Source organism: Lipomyces oligophaga (genome assembly GCF_038497815.1).
Source record: "Lipomyces oligophaga strain CBS 7107 unplaced genomic scaffold V1516scaffold_5, whole genome shotgun sequence".
NCBI lineage: Eukaryota > Fungi > Ascomycota > Lipomycetes > Lipomycetales > Lipomycetaceae > Lipomyces > [Lipomyces] oligophaga.
In genome coordinates, this window is record NW_027117789.1 from 374,989 (window position 1) to 392,399 (window position 17,411).

Below are 17,411 nucleotides of genomic sequence, written 5' to 3' on the forward strand. Positions count from 1 at the left end.
TGGAAATAAACGGCGCCCCAACTGACTGTTTTCTGTTAATGTGCGGGCTTTGAGTTTCTCCAGTATCGCGTTATAGTTTAGTTGGAGGAGGGTTTCTTGCCATCGTGGAGAAGTGACGTAATTGCCGATCGCACGGCAGGTCGGGCAAATTGCCCTACAAAGCTTACTCAGTCGAACCGATCTCGACTATAAAATTATTTTGTTCGATGATTGTGCACGACCATTACAAACACGATTATTACAAATCTCAAGACTGCAATCTGCTTTTTTTGTTCTGGATCTACGAAGAACCAGCTTACTTGAGAACTTCAGACTGACTCGGGAACCATCATATCCTCTATGTGCAAGCGGTTTGGAGGCAAAACAATCGCCCACAACTCAAAGAGCTTTAGCTCCGAAAAGAATGATGAGATAAATTCATTGTAAGAGAAATATAATACACGTCAACTACAGCACATATTGTTCTCACGATTGTTCTTCTTTGATAACCTCCACAAGCCTAAATGGAGCAAATTTCAGTTTAGCATGATGTTCAGAACCGATTCGGCTATTCCAAATCCAAAACAAATCTCCACTTACCAATCTAAACCATCCGTAAGACCCTCACCTCGGATCGCACTGCAGGCGACTATACTCCAACTGCGATCTTTCATCCCCACTAATCCTAGAGCGTCACTAACTTCAGGCGCAGTCATGGCGCCAGGCTGAATATGCGCGTCAGTCTCAAACACACTCTCCCTGCGAGCCAACAAATCAGATTCGAACTTACTTGATCTTGTTTATTTGCAAATACCAGCAAAGCAGCATCTGCAAGCTCTTCTTCCCCTAACATCTCGTTCAGCTCGACTTTGCACATCTCGATCCGTTCTCGGTCTGTTGCATCGACTACAAAAATGACTGCCGCTGTGTCTGAATAGTAGCATCGCCAGTACGGTCGTATACTAGTCTGTCCTCCAAGATCCTAAATATCACTTGTGTCAGTACTAATTTTGTATTGCTTAGATTCTGCCTGGTCATCCTCGCAAAGCTGCTTACCCAAACATTGAACTTCAGATTTTTGTATGTCAGAGTTTCAACATTAAATCCAATTGCTAAAGGCCATCATTAATCAATGTAATACTCCGACAGGATTGACCCTACTTACTGGGAACTGTCGTGATCACTTCTCCGATCTGGATTCCAGTTTTAGTCATGACTTCTCTTGGGCACTCCCCTAAACATTACCAAAGTCCACATACTTGCAATCTATACAGGATTGTCGTTTTACCGGCACCATCAAGTCCAAGAATTAGAATCCGGATCTCTTTATCACCACCCCATAGCTTTGAAAGAATACGTCCAAAGACTTGTCCTAGATCAGGTCGTTAGTTTTACTCGTTCGTAAGACCAACCAACAAAGATGTCTCCTAATTCGGGATCCGCGCCTGACTAACCCATTATCTATATCCCTTCTCTCTACTTTCTGTGTATAATTCACTAGCCAGTTTGTCTCTCGCACCCTCTCACACTTTTTCACTCGCGTTGTCCCAGGTTCGCTGAGTGTGTCTATGGCAGCAGCACGTTAGCTCGGATACCTAAGAAAATCAGTTCCAGCCCATCTCGGGATCAATCAAGCATCTCTGTTGTGCACTCCTGTCTCTGCTTTGTATGCCTTGACCACCACATAATTGGCTGACTATAGCAAATTGGCAATCTGTCCAGAGTTGCCTTCCTCTCTTCCTCATTTGATCCTCCCTGAATACCGCCGCTCGTGCAGACAAGTGCAGACAAGGCCGGATAATGAGGCAACCCAACAGCACTTCTCCAACCAGATGACTTAAAAACTAAAGCTTACCAAGTACTTTTATGTATAACAAGTATATACAATTATAAATATACGCAGATAAATCACAATGGAAGCCAATTGCCCAGTTAAAATCACCACTTAGGAAAACAAATCTTTCAAAGATTGGCCACCTAGTTCAATTGTGCTCGTTTATCTCATCAAGGGGTTTGTGTATAAAATATGCTAGTTTAATCTACATATATATTTACAGAGGCATATATATATATATGTGAAACACTGTCAATAGCGGTAAACAATTGAAGATAGTCAAATTAAATTAAAATGGAAAATAAAATCATATAACAGTACTTAGAGCGCCCACTTATGTACATTTTGCCTATGGTAGCTAGAAATAATACGCCAAAATATGTAGACCTACTCTGTCTTTCCACCACGTCCAAGAGCTTTCTCAAAAACTTGTCTAGACCAAAGCTCAGATCGATCATATATACTCTGGAAACTATCCAGAGCTGGACGGACATCAAGGACAAAAGTCGGATACCCTTCTTCAAGCTCGCCAGAGTAGTAATCGATGACATAACGGACTTCGTTTTTCTCACCCTGCTGGCCGTAACGTAATACTGTCCAGTCATGACGGTCGAAAGGTGGCTCAGTACCAAATTTGGATGGATAAATCCTTCCCAGGACCTGGATCATGACGGCGCGGGGAGACATATCATTGGGTCGGCCCGTAAACTTGAGCAGACGAGGATTTTTTCCTGAAATATTTGTGTATTTTTGCTCCCACTTCAGTATTTCATCCCATGCGCCTTCGTTGAGAAAATTGTGTACGTCGACCATGGCTGGCACATCGGCCTCGGGAGTATCTTTATGGCCCTTTCGAACCATTGCATTAAGCATCTGCTGTGGCGAAGGGTACTCCCAAAGACCTTCCTTTTCGTCGTCCCCCCGTGGAATTGACGATATAGTCCGCTCAGTCGGTAATAAGATTTTTTGGCCTGGCACCCGTTGTGTGGGAGATAAATTTGCGGGCATGTTTGTTCGTGGATCAAGTTTCGTGTGGTCCACAGGACAAGCTGCTTCGTTCTTGGGAAACTTGCTGTGGTCTACCGGACATTTCGCTGCTGAATTCTGTCATAGAATTTAGATTTAGTGAATTCTGTATTTCGTGCAAATTTACTTACCGACTCAGCTACAGTATCTTCGGCTTTCTTGCCACGATTTGACCAAAATGGAATCCAAACCATGACGACAACAAGTAATTGTTTAATGTAATTAGTGTATCCTTAATATTGCTGTAATAGCTGAGTTCAAGTGATTGAAAACTCTCTCAAACCGCTAGGACTGGTTTTCACGCAAATATTCATCAGAATTCAAAGTAGCAAATATTTCGAACTGTTATACTCGCTCAGTCGTCATTTGCCCGTGACTCGCACAAACGCCTTGAATCGTTCGGTGCGGCTGCCTAACCAGCTATTAGGTTACATAAAGGCTTCAATATTTTCAATTCAATAGTTTTCTCTTAATCTGTATAATTCGGGTGCATATGATCGGTCCTCTTGATCGGATTGTAATAATAGAGCGGTGAATGAAAAGGGACTAGATAGAAACTCAATCGAGGAAAAGTTTGTCATGAGTGCTCAACTGTTATATCCAGGATCTGCGCTAGCAGCGACAACTTCGAGTACTGTTGGTAGCGGCGGCACTGGCACTAATATCCGGTCATCGAAAGATAGTTTATATCCTTCTGAATATGAAGTTTCATTTGTAATGGATCGTGGAACTGGATTTAGTGTTTCTCCTGATCGAGGATTTGTTTGTCGGAAACGAAGAGACTCATTAAGTGAGGAGAGTAGTTTGGTGAGTTATTGTGTTACTATTGCTGTGTAGCTGGGTCCCTAACAAGAACTGATAGAAACGGCATTGTACGAAGAATTTGAGTACTTCAGAGCCGGCTTCTAGATCAAAACTGGATATCAATCTTACAAACAGCCCGGAGCCTGTTCCGTCATTGTCTTGTTTGGATTTAGAAGATATTTCCATAGAAGATCGGCCCAAGTCAGACGATGGCGCTCGCATTCGAGTCAAAGATGTTATGCCGAAATCAGGTCGTATTACTGGAGTCGCTTGTAAGCCATCGTATTCTATGGGCTATCGAGCCGATTGTCCGAAATGTAGAGATCGAGTTCCTGGACATTATTCACATATATCGTTGCTAGGCTGATACCAGATAGCTAAGTTTGGAGTTTTGCATTTTCTTTGGTGTACACTACTTGTCATGAAGTTGTCTTTACTCGTAAGCCGATAGACAACCTCATCATCCTCATCATTCGCATTTTGCTTATTGTCCTCATTTTCCTCATCGTCATTATTATTATGGTTCATTTTTGGCGTTTTAATACGGTAAGAGAAGTCGTGTCGATTGTTAATAACTTTACATTCGAGATCTTGTCGATATTCTCTGGCTTTTTCAACTATAGTGATCTTTTTATATTAATTGGGTATTGACTTTATTTTATTGATAAAATATTACTTAAATGTAGTGAACTACTGTTAGTATGACTGGCCAAGCTGGCTGGGACTTTGGTTGGGATGTTTCGTAACCATCAACACTCTACCTATCAGTGAAAGCATACATCCAAGATAGATAAAAGTAAGTTGTTTATTTTGATTTGGATCGCTTTTTTGAAAATGGCCGCTAAAGCAGAACAAGAACGTAGCGATAGGCTGAACAAGTTCGTTATTGAAGATCAGGATTTTTATTTAGATAAAAGCGTTACCGAGTTACATCGACAATTCTACAGGAAGCTAATCGAAGTGCGCGTCTCATATCCTTGTTGTTTTCCTCTCCCAAATTAATCTAGAAATCATAGGATAACGGGGGATCAATTGTTGAGTCACTGAAAGAATCAGACTCCCTACCGATCATTTTGTCGTATTCGAATTCAAAGCAGAATGAAGTCGATGGTTTAATATGGTAGGTAGGCTCTGATGTTGACGAGATTAGTGAAACTAATTAACACTGAAAAGTTATGATATTCGAATTCTCGACGATTACGTTGAAAACCACAATTTAGATCGCGAAGCGTATATTCTTACACCGTATGTTAAGTGTATGATCTCGAAGGTACTTCTAACCGAGCCTGTAGACTTCCTGCAGCACCAGCGGCAGCTACTATAGCAATCCAGTCAACACCCTCAAAATCGAAACGGGCGCATCTATATGCTCCCTTCAAATCGAAATTTTTCTCATCACCAATCCCGGCACGATCACCTCGATCAGGTGTCTACCCCCCTCGAGAAGAGCAAAGTCAAGGCCTCCCATCGAGAAGACTGGCCACAACTGAGCAGCTTCTCGATTCCCCTTCAAAGAGATTTGGCAAAACAGGACAGATTTCTGGAAATGGTGATATAGTGAAGCCCGCGGAACAACCTGTAGATTTATTTATTTCTGTCTCTAGTCAAAGTTCAACTCCGAGTCCACATAGCCCAGTTGAAAGACCTGATTCGACGGGATTCGGCTCACAGACCAGGGCCTCTTCCAACGAACCGGTCTCTCAATATGAATTCGAGACTCAGTTGAGATCAATTTCAAATAAACGAGGACGCCAAGATTCTTCAATTCCATTCGACATTGTCGCCGAAGACGATGGCAACAGGAATGAAAACAGGACTGAGAGTCGCCTTCTTGGCGATCGACCGCCTGCAGCGAAGCGAGCGCGGTTCAACGACGATAGAGGGAGCGACTCTGGATGGCAGTATGAAAGTAAACTACAAGTACAAGCTCAATCGGAGCGTCTTGATGAGATGTTAAACGTCTGGGAACATAAATTCGGATTCAGACGGCCCGTGCTGTTAGGCGTTTTGAAGCGGACATCTCTGGACATCAACATTGCAGAAACTGTACTACGTTATCTCCAAGTCAAACGGACATTTCCAAAGCACATTGCGGGTGCGTTTACGAAGTCAGACGATGTAGTTTTGCAAGCTGGGTCTGTATCTCCAGAACTATTACACAAGCATGGATCACAGAGAGTTGTGAAAAGAAGACGGTTTCTGGACTTTCTGGAAGAGATTAAGCCATATGTGTAGTATATTTATATGAATACATTAATGCCAGAAGGCTTATTATAAATTAGCCGAATGTATCATCCCAAGGCTCTTCGTCATCAGGAATGACGACAGGAGTCTTTTTCTTGAGCAGATCCTTCCGACACAAAGGACAGGTCGCATGCTAACAGGTTAGCCTAACATCAAATCAGTCCAATTTTTGCATACCAATTTCAGCCACGGGCCAATGCATTCAAGATCAAAATGATGTAGACTACTGCACGGTAATCTGACAACAAGAGGATATTGATCTACTGATTAGTTCTTACTCGAGAAAGAGAAATTACCATGCTGACATAACACATACCATCCAAATAGCAGGTATTACAAATAGCACAAGAATCGTCTGGTTTCAGCTTTTTCCGCGGAATTCGGTCTAATGCGTCCAGAAATTGCTGGGAAACACCATTAGACTCGCTAGGTGGATGCAGAGCATCTTGGAAAAGCTGGGTCGACAGCTGTTCAAGTAAATCAGAGTCGCCCATCTCAGAAAAAGCGCTATTCATCTGTCAGGTCTGCGTTTTGCCTATCTATGAAATCACATAATATCATACTTTGCCAAAGACCTGAATTGCTCTGAACTCGGTCGCTCTGGTAGCCCAGACGGTCGGTCGGTCGAGAAGAAGGCAGCAAGATCTGGATTCATGTGAAGTAGAGTTGGTCGCTCTGTATCACTACTCCGTCCAGGCAGATTTGATCTGATATTATGGTCATCTTTCAAACATTTAGTATTACTTTTAATTGACGTCAGATTCGAATGGATTCATACCTTCATACGTTGCCATGTTGGTATTCGCATGTACTGATGATAGGCTTGGTCAATGAATTTAAGTGGGACTAAAGATAAGTTAGCCGTATTGTTAGTGAAGTCAAAATTCTGGGTTCCGAAAATTGTGTTAAATAATAAATATGGTTTAATATGTAACATTCATTATTTACGAACAAATAGATAATACAAATTTGAATAATCGATATTTGAACCTTATAGTTTGAAATATATCTTCATAAACCGTACTCACTAAATACTATCATGGATAACAAGGAGATCAATAATTACTTTTATAACAACAAAAATTCCGATCATGTTATTAGACGATTTCTCTGAAACGTATCCAGGAACCACAACAAATTTCCATTACATAATCACAAACCAATCAATGGCAGGCCATGCTGAAGCTTAAAACGGATATTGGCTGTCAACCCGGTCCCAGTCCCCAAGCGGTTCTCGGTCGTCTCCAGGTAGTCGCCGCAGCATCCCACTCCATCTCCACCTTGACCTGATCTTCCACTCCTTTCCAGAAAGTTCAGCATTCCTGGTGAGTCCAAAATATCTAGTATATCCGGAGTATTGTACATTGAATCGCGAATCTGCTTAAATAATTATACACTAAATGAGTTCCAAAGCTGTTATCTTGGTAGGTCACTTTAGCTTGATTCACGCTGAGTCCTAACAGTGCAGGTTGGCGGTGATACTCGAGGAACTCGATTTCGTCCTCTGTCGCTAGACGTACCAAAGGTACTGTTCCCCGTAGCTGGCAAGCCAATTCTATACCATGCATTGGTCGCACTGGCTGCTGTACCTTCGATCAAAGAGGTCCTTTTGATCGGCTTCTACGACGACTCAGTATTCAAAGACTATCTCAAGGAGGCGTCGGCCGAGTTCCCCAGCTTTTCCATCAAATATCTGCGGGAATACCGCGCGCTCGGTACTGCGGGTGGCTTGTACCATTTCCGCGATGCGATTCTCAAGGGTAATCCCTATCGTTTATTTGTTATCCACGCCGACATCTGCTCGTCGTTCCCGCTCAAAGAGATGCTTGAGTTTTTCGACGACAAGGAGGCCAAGGCGGTGATCCTCGGCACGCGGGTCGAGCCTGAAGTCGCACGCAACTTTGGCTGCCTGGTGTCTGATCCCGCAACTAAGCGGGTTATTCACTACGTTGAGAAACCAGAGACTCATATTTCAAACTTGATCAACGCGGGTGTCTATCTCTTTGATCGCTCAATCTTCGACGTCATCCGCGCGGCGCGCACAGCTAAGGCAGAAGAGGCTGTTACTGCCATCTACGATTTCGACGACGAAGACCCGTCCGAAATTCTCAGGCTCGAGCAAGACATTCTGGTTCGTCTTGCTCAGACTGACGGCTTCTACGTTTATGAAACCAGAGGATTCTGGCGCCAGATCAAGACTGCGGGCTCTGCGGTTCCGGCGAATGCCTTATATCTACAGAAGCTGTTCCAGACGGATTTTGATGCTCCTGGCCTAGCAAAACCTTCGGCGACCATCATCCCACCTGTATATGCGGACAAAACTGCCTACATCGATCCTACGGCCAAAGTTGGTCCCAATGTTTCGATAGGTCCCCGAGCGCGCATCGGTCCTGGCGCCAGGGTCAAAGAAGCTATTCTTCTGGAAGATACCGAAATCAAACACGACGCCTGCGTTTTATATTCTATCTTGGCTCGTGGTGTTCGAGTTGGTGCTTGGGCCCGTGTCGAGGGAAGCCCGATCCAAGCTGACCAACACTCGACTACACTGGTGAAAGATGGCCAACGTGTTCAGAGTGTTGCCATCTTGGCCACAGATGTCACCGTCGGCGACGAGGTACGAATTCAAAATAGTATTGTACTTCCTCATAAGGATTTGAAGTCGGTTAGTATATGTTTTTTGTGGAGTTTCTGTGAGATTTCCAACTGGCTAACATTTGTAGGATGTTGCAAACGAAATCATCATGTAATTCGTAGATCTTTAATCGTGAATATTATCTTAGAACCAGTGATATCCAATACACTATATTAATTACGAAGCATACTTAATGTGTGATTCAACTACGTCAAGCAAACACCACTAACAAAAGGTAGAACGCTCCGGCTTATTTGGAATCAACCTGTATCTTCTCCCAGGCTAAACATTTTCAAGACGACCAATCCGCCGCTGAAACGGTCGAACTATCGAAAAGAGTAATGTAAAGCTCCTTTACTATACCGAAATTCAACAAGTGAACAAATCAGTTACATGACAATATTATATGTACATGTGAAGGGGGAGACTGTGACCTACGAAAATGTGGGCTGGTGAGGTATAGCGTTTATATTTCAAGATCAAACAAATTCGACAGAACTAGCCAATCAACAGAAGTTCGACGAATCCCAATGACAGTTCGAACGACCTCGTGAGAATCACACATCGCACCTAAAATCCAATTTGTGCGAGAGACCACTTTCGCCATTTCGTTTAATTGCTCCTGGCCACCTATTTCACACACAACAGCTTGCGAATTTGTGAGCTCAGCAATATTGAATATTTGCTGATAGAATTCAACACCGCCAACTAACGCCAGACGTGGCTCGTACCGACGAACAGACAATTCAGTGTGGTAGTTAGAATTATACTCGCATTCAGATACATATGGTGGATTTGACACAATTAAATCGAGCTGCTTGGGTAATGTCTTTCCTGGAATCAATTCAAATATATCTCCTTCCGAGAAGGATATAGAGCCATGACTTCCTACTGACCGAGCGTTTCGAACCAAGTTCTCCTGCGCTAACCGAATGGCAGTGAGCGAGATATCAATTCCAGAAACTTCACAATTCTCCAGATGCTGAGAAAATATAAGCGCTAAACATCCAGATCCCGTACATAAATCTGCGATTTTTATTGATGACAGCGGAACCCCTGTCTTGATTTCTCGACATATTTTTATAGCCCATTCCTCAGTTTCCCATCGCGGAATTAAAACTCCGGGCTGGCATTTGATGTCTAAAGACGAACCGAATGGTTGGGATCCGAGTAGATATTGCAGCGGCATATGCTTCGCACCTCTTAGGAAGCACATTCGCTCGATCTTCTTATCAATCAGTGATAATGGAGAACTGGCTTGGTAAACATGCTTGGCGATCCAGTTGAGTTCCGTGACTGCCTCACTAGGCTCGAGCGAAATACGGAGAAGAGAAAGGCATCGATTCCAAAATACAGAGGAGGATATCTTCATTAATTTATCTCGTCATGTTTATACCATAAATTATATAGAATGATAAGATATATAACTGGCATTGCTAAGAGAAATTTTAACTCCCTCTTGAGCGCAATTACAATAGGCATTCACGTGATCAGTTCACGTGATCACTGACTATGTTCAATAGAATATCAAGAACTAGAGCAACCATTCAAATTACTGGATTACACAGAATCTAATTAGATCGGTAGATGGCGCAAGAATCAAATATGAGCTCATTACTTACTGGAGGAAAAGAACTCGCGACGGCATTTGCTGCGAAAGATTACACTAAATGTTCGAAGCTGCTTACGATGCTCAAACTGACTATGACACAACATAACGTGCTAGTTCCGTTACCTACCTCTGACATATCACTACTAGCTGTAGCGCGAGATATTCTTGAGATTGGAGCACTCACAGCGATTTTTCAGCACGAAGATGTATTATTTTCGCGCTATGTGGCTCAGTTGAGTCCGTTCTACGCCTTGAAAGAGTCCATTACGCCTGCGAGCATGAACGAGAAGAAGCTGATTGCGCTCCGGTTGTTGCTGTTGCTATCGCGTAACGACATTGCGGAGTTCCATACGGAACTGGAGAACTTGGAAGATGAAGCTGATACTGATCGATTCATCCGGTATCCGGTTATGCTCGAGCGGTGGCTCATGGAAGGATCTTATGATAAAGTATGGAAGGCTACTACTCAGCGCAGCGAGGTTCCTGCAGAGGAGTTTGCTATTTTTACAGAGGTAAATAATTAACCAACACGCAATTCTTAGTACTAATTGTATTAAAACTGACCTTTAATCACAGATCCTTGTAGACACGATCCGCAGCGAAATTGCCACATGTTCTGAAAAGGCCTATCCTTCACTTCCTTTTGCAAATGCAAAACACTTACTCTTTTTCTCCGACGATATTGATCTCGAGGATTTCATTAAGCAGCGCAACTGGACAGTCACTGGTGGACGTATATACTTTTCTCAAGCCAACTCAGATAATGCTCTTCAGGGCGGTCTTCCAATGGAGAATATTATTGAGCATGCACTTGGTTATGCTCGTGAACTGGAAACGATTGTTTAATATTAACTTTCTTTTTATGAAATAATATATAATCAAGGCAACTTCCATATACATAGACGCTTATCATAGAAACTACACGTTGCTAGTGTTCCGGTCTGACCCCAATCCCCACCATATACCATGCTTTCATGGATCTTGTTGATAGTCGCTACAACTACTATCTCGCCCGTTCCTTTCACAATCCTTGCCCCTCCATGCATGCAACATACGAGAATCAAATCCTCGGATACACCATTCGGGATCAATCGCCACACACCTCCACCCAAGCCAATCTCGCCTGACTTCGAGATCCATCTATTTCCGAATTTCTCGAGCACCCGTAGATTTTCATCATACGATCCTGTGAAAATGGTCGACTCATCTGACCGCCTCGGAAGAATCGCAGTAACACCTGCGGTATGTATTTTCCGATCTTGCTGGATCAGAAATGGCGACTCGGGGTCAGAAACGTTGTAGTTCGTAAACTGCGCGTCGTCACCGCCTGTATATATTTCAGTGCCATCAGTCTTGAAACTCGCGGTCCAAGCTTCAAGAGTATGTGCTTGTACAGACGATAATACGGCCGAGGTTTTCACACTGCCCAGCGACGAAACTCTGCTTAGAACAAAATTGCCAGATGATAGCGTAGTGCAAACTAGTCCAGACTCAACCGGGGAAATACAAATCGAAAGTACCAAAATTTCTGGCTCTGCCACTTGTACTCTCTCCTGTAAGATTAGTTGGGGTCCATGATCTACCGTCTCGGTCACTTTCCAGACTGAAAAATATCCGGTCGAATGTGCTGAGACCAGCTTCGATGGATCATGTGGAGAGAACCGGATGTCCAATATTGATGAATCTTTTGATTCTACAGATCCCGCTTTTGTTCTGTTACTGTCCTTAGTTTGTGACTAACATTTCAGATTTCTCACTAATAGCTTACACTCCATTCAGAGTATCGTAGATATCTAAACTACCACTGCGACTCCCTGTTTCCCGCTGCAAATCATACGTACCAACGATCAGATATCGACGCGAAGGTGGTAAATATGCGAGAGTACAGGGCGGTAATTCTGTCTCTAGAGAAGCAATTAGATCTAAATGATCTGACATTATTTGCGCAATCAGATTTCAGATAAATTAGAGCAGCAAGCCGCTCGCTCGAAGAAGTTCCTTAACGAAAATTTAATAGTTTATGATACAAAAATAATGACAAAATAAGAAATTAACGATAACATGCAAGCTTAATTATATGCGATAAACTCCAGATCCAAACATGCCTAGATATAAAAGATATTATTGTTTCAATCTTCTGCGCTTCGCTTCTATTCGTCTGCGCTCGTCTTGCTCTTCCTTTTCATCTTCCTTTCTGGCCGCAGCATAACTATGCTGCTCTTCACGAAGTACGTCAAAGCCAGTGGCCTCCATTTCTGCGTCGTCATCACCATCACCTCCATTGTAATAGTCATTAAATGCATGCCTTTTCCTGCCAGGATTGAACATGTTCCAGATCTCATCACGATCATATCCAGGACCTATTCTACGTGCTTGGCCCATCGAGTCATCGCGATCATCATCAGAAACAACAAAATCATCAAGATCCTCTTCTTCAGACCCGTATTCCGGCTTGCGTTTCCGACGAAGTCCATCCATTGGTTTCGCAAATGGAACAGGAGCACGAGTGCCAGATCCCGCGATTTTGGATTTAGCAACCGGGGTACTTATATGCATTTCGCGTGGCTCACAGGATTCAGGTATAGCCTTCTTCATTAAATTTGTCGTCGAGATTTTAGTAGCCGACTCAACCGGCTTTAGAATCGGTCGTGCTTTGGATACAGACTCAGGAACTTTTGCTATTGCACTCGCAGAAATTGGCTTCGAGTTGACTTTCCTTTTGTCCTTAACTTTGACATTCATCTTAAGCTTTTCGGCGTCAACTTTCTCAGCTTCCTTTAGAATGTCGAGAAAATTTGGCTTTTTTCTTGCTGCTACCACCGGTCGGGAGGTTGAGCTTGCCATTGACTTAGACATAGTTTTTGGGGGCTTGGAAACCGCAAGACTTAGCCTCTTCCGATCATTTTGTAAAATCGGTTTGCTCGAAGAATTACTCGCTGCAGTTTGATAATTCAATATTGACAGCTTAGGCTTGATGCACGATGGATCAGATGACGATGATAACGACACAGATGTAGAATGTAAAGAAGCTTCTGCACTCGCAGCCTTTTCACGCAGTTTCCGCGCTAGCTCTAACTTACTATTCGGAGCGGATTGCCTATTTTTCTCAGTTGCTGGAGAGCTCGGTGATGCGGAAGATGCTTTCGCCTGCGCCAGAAGCTGCGAAAACATTACTACCGTCAAGGCTAATTCCTGTCCAGTACGAGCTCCGAAAACCTGTCAAATGCTGTTTATGTCCGGAAATAGAGCTCTGATCGAAAAGCCGTAGATATATTTCAAGAAGTATAGAGAAACTTGATCTACAACTTCATGTAAGATCGCCACAGTACTCATTTGGCATTTGGTTCATACTCGAGCCGCAGAGTCAGATGACAGCTAAACAATAATTATATAATAATATTATATAATCATAATGCTGTCGAGTTGCTCCAGATCGTATCGGTATCATATTAGGTATTAGGTTCAAACACAAAACAAATTTTAAATATGATATTCTTTCAAATATGAGTAATAGCTCGATTCTGTTATGTAATTTCTATATCAATACTCTGATGGTGACAAAAAGATCTACCAGCAACAAGTATCGGAGGTATAAAATTGCCTACTAATTCTTGAAGTGCAAGAAGATACTAGTATATAACTTAGAATCGTCATGCATGACTTACAAACTTCGTTAAACGACCCTACGAACCGACTGAAGCCAAGAAAGTGAAGCAGATGTCACCGGGACATTACTAATTTACAATGAATAGCGCACAGTGAATTTCATTAATATATACACAATGTAAAGACATCAACAAACCCACTGGCACCCCTTCAGCACCAATTTTTCTGCATGTCGTAACTTTTGATATACAAGAGAGTAGCGACTGTATTTAGTCGAACAAACCGAATCCCATATCGTCGTCAGACTCCTCCTTTTCTTCCTCAGCAGGAGCTTCCTCCTCAGCAGCCTCCTCGGCGGCAGCACCGCCAGCAGCGGCACCAGAGGAAGAAACACCAGCACCACCAGTAGGAACGGTCGCAAGCTTTTCAGCACCAGCAGCAATAACCTGGAATGTTAGTCAAACGACATCGACGAAGGATTAAACAAAACGTACTTCATCAATGTTCTTGCCCTCAAGCTCAGAAAGAAGAGCAGAGATACGGTCCTCTTCAGGCTCAATACCAACAGACTCAATAACGGTCTTGATGTCGGCAGCAGAAGGGGAGGCATTGCCACCAGTGGTGAGCAAAAGGTAAGCGGCGATGTACTTCACTGCAAAACAATTAGTAACATATAATTAAAATCAAATCTCTGGCATTTCACTAGATCATAATCCAGCAATCTTAAACAACCAGTATATTCAATAACGCACTTTTAAATAGTTAAAAGAAATTAACAAGTAGAATAATCAGATTTAAGCCAAAAATTACCGGCAGACTATTCTTTGTAGAATCGAGAAAGGATAACTCAAGACTTTTAATGAATTTTGACAATCAAGTTCTCTTCTGAGGTTTGTCTCGCATACTGCGGCGTGGTGGGAACAGAGCAGACAGATGTAGGGCTATCTGTAGGGTTTACAAAAACAGTCACGCAATGGTCACATACAGTTCAGGGTCAGAGTCTGGCAAACTGAGTAACCTTCCTGTTTGGGATCACGCAGAAGTTAGCAAGACCCAGCGAGGAATTCCACTCATTAACTACCTTCTTTAACGACCATCGACAAAGATAATTCATACTTCTTTGTTAAGTTCATTCAAGTCATATTAGAAAATGTCTGAGGAATACGATCAGGAAGCTATTGAGGCTGCTGAGAACCGCAAGAAGAGACAGTTCCGCACATTCTCTTACCGCGGTGTCGACTTAAAGGATTTGCTCGACCTTCCCACAGAGAAGTTTGTCGATCTCGTTCATGCTCGCGCGCGCAGACGTCTCCAGCGCGGTCTCAAACGCAAGCCTTTGGGTCTCATCAAGAAGCTTCGTCGCGCTCGTCTTGAGGCTAAGCCGAATGAGAAGCCAGCTGTCGTCAAGACTCATCTCCGTGATATGCTCGTTATCCCCGAGATGATTGGCTCTGTTGTCGGAATCTACAATGGTAAAGTTTTCAACCAGGTCGAAATCCGGCCTGAGATGGTCGGCTTTTATCTTGCCGAATTTTCTATCTCGTACACACCTGTCAAGCATGGTAGACCTGGTATCGGTGCCACCCACTCCAGTCGCTTTATTCCTCTGAAATAGAGAAACAAACAAACAGGGGACGAGTTGGTCGGGATCGGTTTGTTTTTCAGTGTACAAAATGTGGTTTTCTAAACGTCTGCTTTGTTACATATTTGGTTAATCAAAAGCTTATTCATTTTATATTTTTTCCAGGATTTTGTCCAATTTTTAACATTGAAAATCAATACCTTTAAAATAGCAACCTATGAAATATGCCTTGGATTACTTAGAATTCAGTTAAACGCCTACGAGCTAAACAATCTATGAGAAATAATAACAGCATATTAAAAGCATAAAATTAGCTGTATTCGAACTTCACTGGCGGTCTCAACGCTTCGAGATCGTCCGCAATTTCGTCTTGAGTGGCGGCTTTGATTTCTGGAGCAGCTGGAAAACCAACATACTTTGATAGACCTGATAGTAAAGCAATCTCCTGATATTGAGCCTGTCTTTGCCGGAAAATGGTCGACTGTTTATCAGGAACCCTGTAGTTGTAGAACGGAACAAGCGAGTCCATTGATCTGCGTTCACGATTGACCTTATACCAAGATTCAGTGATGTCTGAGATCATTTTGGCACGAAGATTTGCGACGTTTTTGTAAAATTGTTGATGAATGTGCGACCTGAAAGAGCGAGTTTGATTTTCGACGCATCGTCGACGATAGCTCAGACGAGCGTTTGCTAGTTTGAGTTTTTCGTCTCGAATAGCTTCAATTTGCGAGTTGATAGCTGCCAATTCGGGATGCTTACCCTCCAAACAAAGCTCGATGTCGGCGTTTAGTCGAACTACTTTGTCTTCGTAAAGCTGATCGCGAAATTTCGCGAAATCGACCTCGATGTCGGTGAGCGAAGTTCGGGCTCGACCAGTCAACATTCGTTCTGGACGGAAATTAGCGCTGGATGAAATTGGATAATAATTTAAGAAATTACCTTGTTCAGTTTCCTCTTCATCATGTTTCCGCTTCTTTTTCGGGGATTTCTTTTCTTCTTCTTCTTCTTCCTCTTCTACTTCAGGTTCTTGCTCGTCCGGTTCCTGCTCTCCCTGTCCCTGTTCTTCCTGTTTTTCGACTTCTTCACCTTCCTCCACATCCTGTTCATGTCCATCCTTCTCTTGCGCGTTCAATTCAGCATGATATTCGAGGTTGCCTGTCGAGTTTAAAATTTTGGTAACTCCTTTATTCTTTGGATCGTCATCTACTTCGGCCGAAGTCCCGTCATTTTCCTCATTTTCATTAGTATTATCGTCCGACTGGCTTTCAGCAAGCTTGATCTTTTGCAATTCCGAATCAACATCCTTCTCATAAATTTGATCAACCTTATCAGGGGGGTGAGATGTATCTCCTGAGATTTCACTTTGTTTTGCAGACTTCTTCGCTTCGCTCTGTCCATCTCTTTCGTCAGGATCCTCGACATCCGTTGGTGGTGCCGACAATTCATCTGAATCTATTTCTCCCTCCTCCCGCTCATCGCCGGCCGTAATATCCTCTGCAGATTGTGGTACCGGGTCGCCTAATTCTATTGCGTCCTTCATGTCAATATCTTTAGTTGGTAACACTGCTGCAGCCAGCACAGGACTGCTTCTTAGGTCGATGTCCATCTCGTCGTTCTGGTCGCCTTCGATCTCTGTTTCAGCTTCTTCAGGATTTTCTTCGCCCTCCTCAACAAGATCTCGTCCGCTTCCACTTCCACTGCTATTTCCAACAGTGTTTGTTGCTGTCGAAGTCGACAGTAGATCTTCTTCTACACGTCTCGGGTCAGGTAGCTCGGCTACTTTACTTGCTGAAACAGTCGCACTCATCGCCGAAACCACGCAGTATTCAGAAAAAAAAGCTTTTAGTCTCTGTATCCTAGTGCTTTCGTGTACAAAGAATTTCAAAACACAACTTTCTAGAAAATAAAGGTCGCTTGCGCTCGTGTTGTCAACCTTTGTCCTCTCTACTCAATCTTCTCACTCCCCATCCTCCCCAATCCAGCGCAGGAGGGAAAACTCAAAAGCTAGTCGGCCAGCACCGGGGTCTTCTAGTCACCTGATATGAGCCGCAGAAGTAATGAATTAGGCAATGGGATTAACTAAACTCCC

The 17,411-nt window shown here is 43.2% G+C and overlaps 13 protein-coding genes across 13 annotated transcripts; 5 read left to right on the forward strand and 8 right to left on the reverse strand.

The window, feature by feature from the left end:
• Positions 1 to 257: 257 nt before the first annotated feature.
• Positions 258 to 1,917, reverse strand: V1516DRAFT_676650 (ADP-ribosylation factor family-domain-containing protein). Its single transcript, XM_066922458.1, has 7 exons — positions 1,434 to 1,917; positions 1,239 to 1,351; positions 1,145 to 1,172; positions 1,036 to 1,091; positions 770 to 961; positions 580 to 704; positions 258 to 499 (listed from the first exon to the last, which is right to left on the reverse strand). The coding sequence occupies exons 1-7, from the start codon at positions 1,435 to 1,437 to the stop codon at positions 466 to 468; spliced, it is 552 nt and encodes a 183-aa protein (XP_066776678.1). The 5' UTR covers positions 1,438 to 1,917; the 3' UTR covers positions 258 to 465.
• Positions 1,918 to 2,051: 134 nt separating this feature from the next.
• On the reverse strand, positions 2,052 to 3,152 carry V1516DRAFT_676658 (cytochrome c/c1 heme-lyase). Its single transcript, XM_066922459.1, has 2 exons — positions 2,971 to 3,152; positions 2,052 to 2,917 (listed from the first exon to the last, which is right to left on the reverse strand). Exons 1-2 carry the CDS (start codon positions 3,031 to 3,033, stop codon positions 2,201 to 2,203), a joined length of 780 nt encoding a protein of 259 aa, XP_066776679.1. The 5' UTR covers positions 3,034 to 3,152; the 3' UTR covers positions 2,052 to 2,200.
• Positions 3,153 to 3,418: 266 nt separating this feature from the next.
• V1516DRAFT_664844 (uncharacterized protein) lies at positions 3,419 to 4,010 on the forward strand (the record flags this gene model as incomplete). Its single annotated transcript, XM_066920629.1, has 2 exons — positions 3,419 to 3,646; positions 3,702 to 4,010. The coding sequence occupies 2 exons, from the start codon at positions 3,419 to 3,421 to the stop codon at positions 4,008 to 4,010; spliced, it is 537 nt and encodes a 178-aa protein (XP_066776680.1).
• A 436-nt stretch (positions 4,011 to 4,446) lies between these two features.
• V1516DRAFT_676661 (uncharacterized protein) lies at positions 4,447 to 5,911 on the forward strand. Its single transcript, XM_066922460.1, has 4 exons — positions 4,447 to 4,603; positions 4,660 to 4,763; positions 4,817 to 4,888; positions 4,936 to 5,911. Exons 1-4 carry the CDS (start codon positions 4,478 to 4,480, stop codon positions 5,876 to 5,878), a joined length of 1,245 nt encoding a protein of 414 aa, XP_066776681.1. The 5' UTR covers positions 4,447 to 4,477; the 3' UTR covers positions 5,879 to 5,911.
• A 10-nt stretch (positions 5,912 to 5,921) lies between these two features.
• On the reverse strand, positions 5,922 to 6,381 carry V1516DRAFT_696203 (uncharacterized protein; the record flags this gene model as incomplete). Its single annotated transcript, XM_066924029.1, has 3 exons — positions 5,922 to 6,020; positions 6,065 to 6,147; positions 6,204 to 6,381. The coding sequence occupies 3 exons, from the start codon at positions 6,379 to 6,381 to the stop codon at positions 5,922 to 5,924; spliced, it is 360 nt and encodes a 119-aa protein (XP_066776682.1).
• Positions 6,382 to 7,122: 741 nt separating this feature from the next.
• Positions 7,123 to 9,025, forward strand: V1516DRAFT_712500 (nucleotide-diphospho-sugar transferase). The gene is made up of 3 exons (XM_066924288.1): positions 7,123 to 7,311; positions 7,356 to 8,549; positions 8,608 to 9,025. Exons 1-3 carry the CDS (start codon positions 7,288 to 7,290, stop codon positions 8,632 to 8,634), a joined length of 1,245 nt encoding a protein of 414 aa, XP_066776683.1. The 5' UTR covers positions 7,123 to 7,287; the 3' UTR covers positions 8,635 to 9,025.
• Positions 8,649 to 9,926, reverse strand: V1516DRAFT_676670 (S-adenosyl-L-methionine-dependent methyltransferase). The gene has a single exon (XM_066922461.1). It carries the CDS (start codon positions 9,889 to 9,891, stop codon positions 8,986 to 8,988), a length of 906 nt encoding a protein of 301 aa, XP_066776684.1. The 5' UTR covers positions 9,892 to 9,926; the 3' UTR covers positions 8,649 to 8,985.
• Positions 9,927 to 10,083: 157 nt separating this feature from the next.
• On the forward strand, positions 10,084 to 11,024 carry V1516DRAFT_638973 (26S proteasome-like protein regulatory subunit rpn12). Its single transcript, XM_066920074.1, has 2 exons — positions 10,084 to 10,643; positions 10,708 to 11,024. Exons 1-2 carry the CDS (start codon positions 10,107 to 10,109, stop codon positions 10,975 to 10,977), a joined length of 807 nt encoding a protein of 268 aa, XP_066776685.1. The 5' UTR covers positions 10,084 to 10,106; the 3' UTR covers positions 10,978 to 11,024.
• On the reverse strand, positions 10,833 to 12,160 carry V1516DRAFT_408169 (WD40-repeat-containing domain protein). The gene is made up of 2 exons (XM_066918997.1): positions 11,900 to 12,160; positions 10,833 to 11,850 (listed from the first exon to the last, which is right to left on the reverse strand). Exons 1-2 carry the CDS (start codon positions 12,067 to 12,069, stop codon positions 11,010 to 11,012), a joined length of 1,011 nt encoding a protein of 336 aa, XP_066776686.1. The 5' UTR covers positions 12,070 to 12,160; the 3' UTR covers positions 10,833 to 11,009.
• Positions 12,161 to 12,252: 92 nt separating this feature from the next.
• V1516DRAFT_625780 (SPT2 chromatin protein-domain-containing protein) lies at positions 12,253 to 12,975 on the reverse strand (the record flags this gene model as incomplete). The annotated part of the gene is made up of 1 exon (XM_066919722.1): positions 12,253 to 12,975. The coding sequence occupies one exon, from the start codon at positions 12,973 to 12,975 to the stop codon at positions 12,253 to 12,255; it is 723 nt and encodes a 240-aa protein (XP_066776687.1).
• Positions 12,976 to 13,875: 900 nt separating this feature from the next.
• Positions 13,876 to 14,591, reverse strand: V1516DRAFT_676676 (ribosomal protein P2). The gene is made up of 3 exons (XM_066922462.1): positions 14,490 to 14,591; positions 14,232 to 14,389; positions 13,876 to 14,183 (listed from the first exon to the last, which is right to left on the reverse strand). Coding segments are annotated over exons 1-3 (336 nt in total). The 5' UTR covers positions 14,491 to 14,591; the 3' UTR covers positions 13,876 to 14,006.
• A 296-nt stretch (positions 14,592 to 14,887) lies between these two features.
• On the forward strand, positions 14,888 to 15,352 carry V1516DRAFT_696209 (40S ribosomal protein uS19; the record flags this gene model as incomplete). Its single annotated transcript, XM_066924030.1, has 1 exon — positions 14,888 to 15,352. One exon carries the CDS (start codon positions 14,888 to 14,890, stop codon positions 15,350 to 15,352), a length of 465 nt encoding a protein of 154 aa, XP_066776689.1.
• Positions 15,353 to 15,466: 114 nt separating this feature from the next.
• On the reverse strand, positions 15,467 to 17,300 carry V1516DRAFT_676680 (Sds3-like-domain-containing protein). The gene is made up of 2 exons (XM_066922463.1): positions 16,262 to 17,300; positions 15,467 to 16,210 (listed from the first exon to the last, which is right to left on the reverse strand). Exons 1-2 carry the CDS (start codon positions 17,127 to 17,129, stop codon positions 15,630 to 15,632), a joined length of 1,449 nt encoding a protein of 482 aa, XP_066776690.1. The 5' UTR covers positions 17,130 to 17,300; the 3' UTR covers positions 15,467 to 15,629.
• Between the last annotated feature and the right edge of the window lie 111 nt (positions 17,301 to 17,411).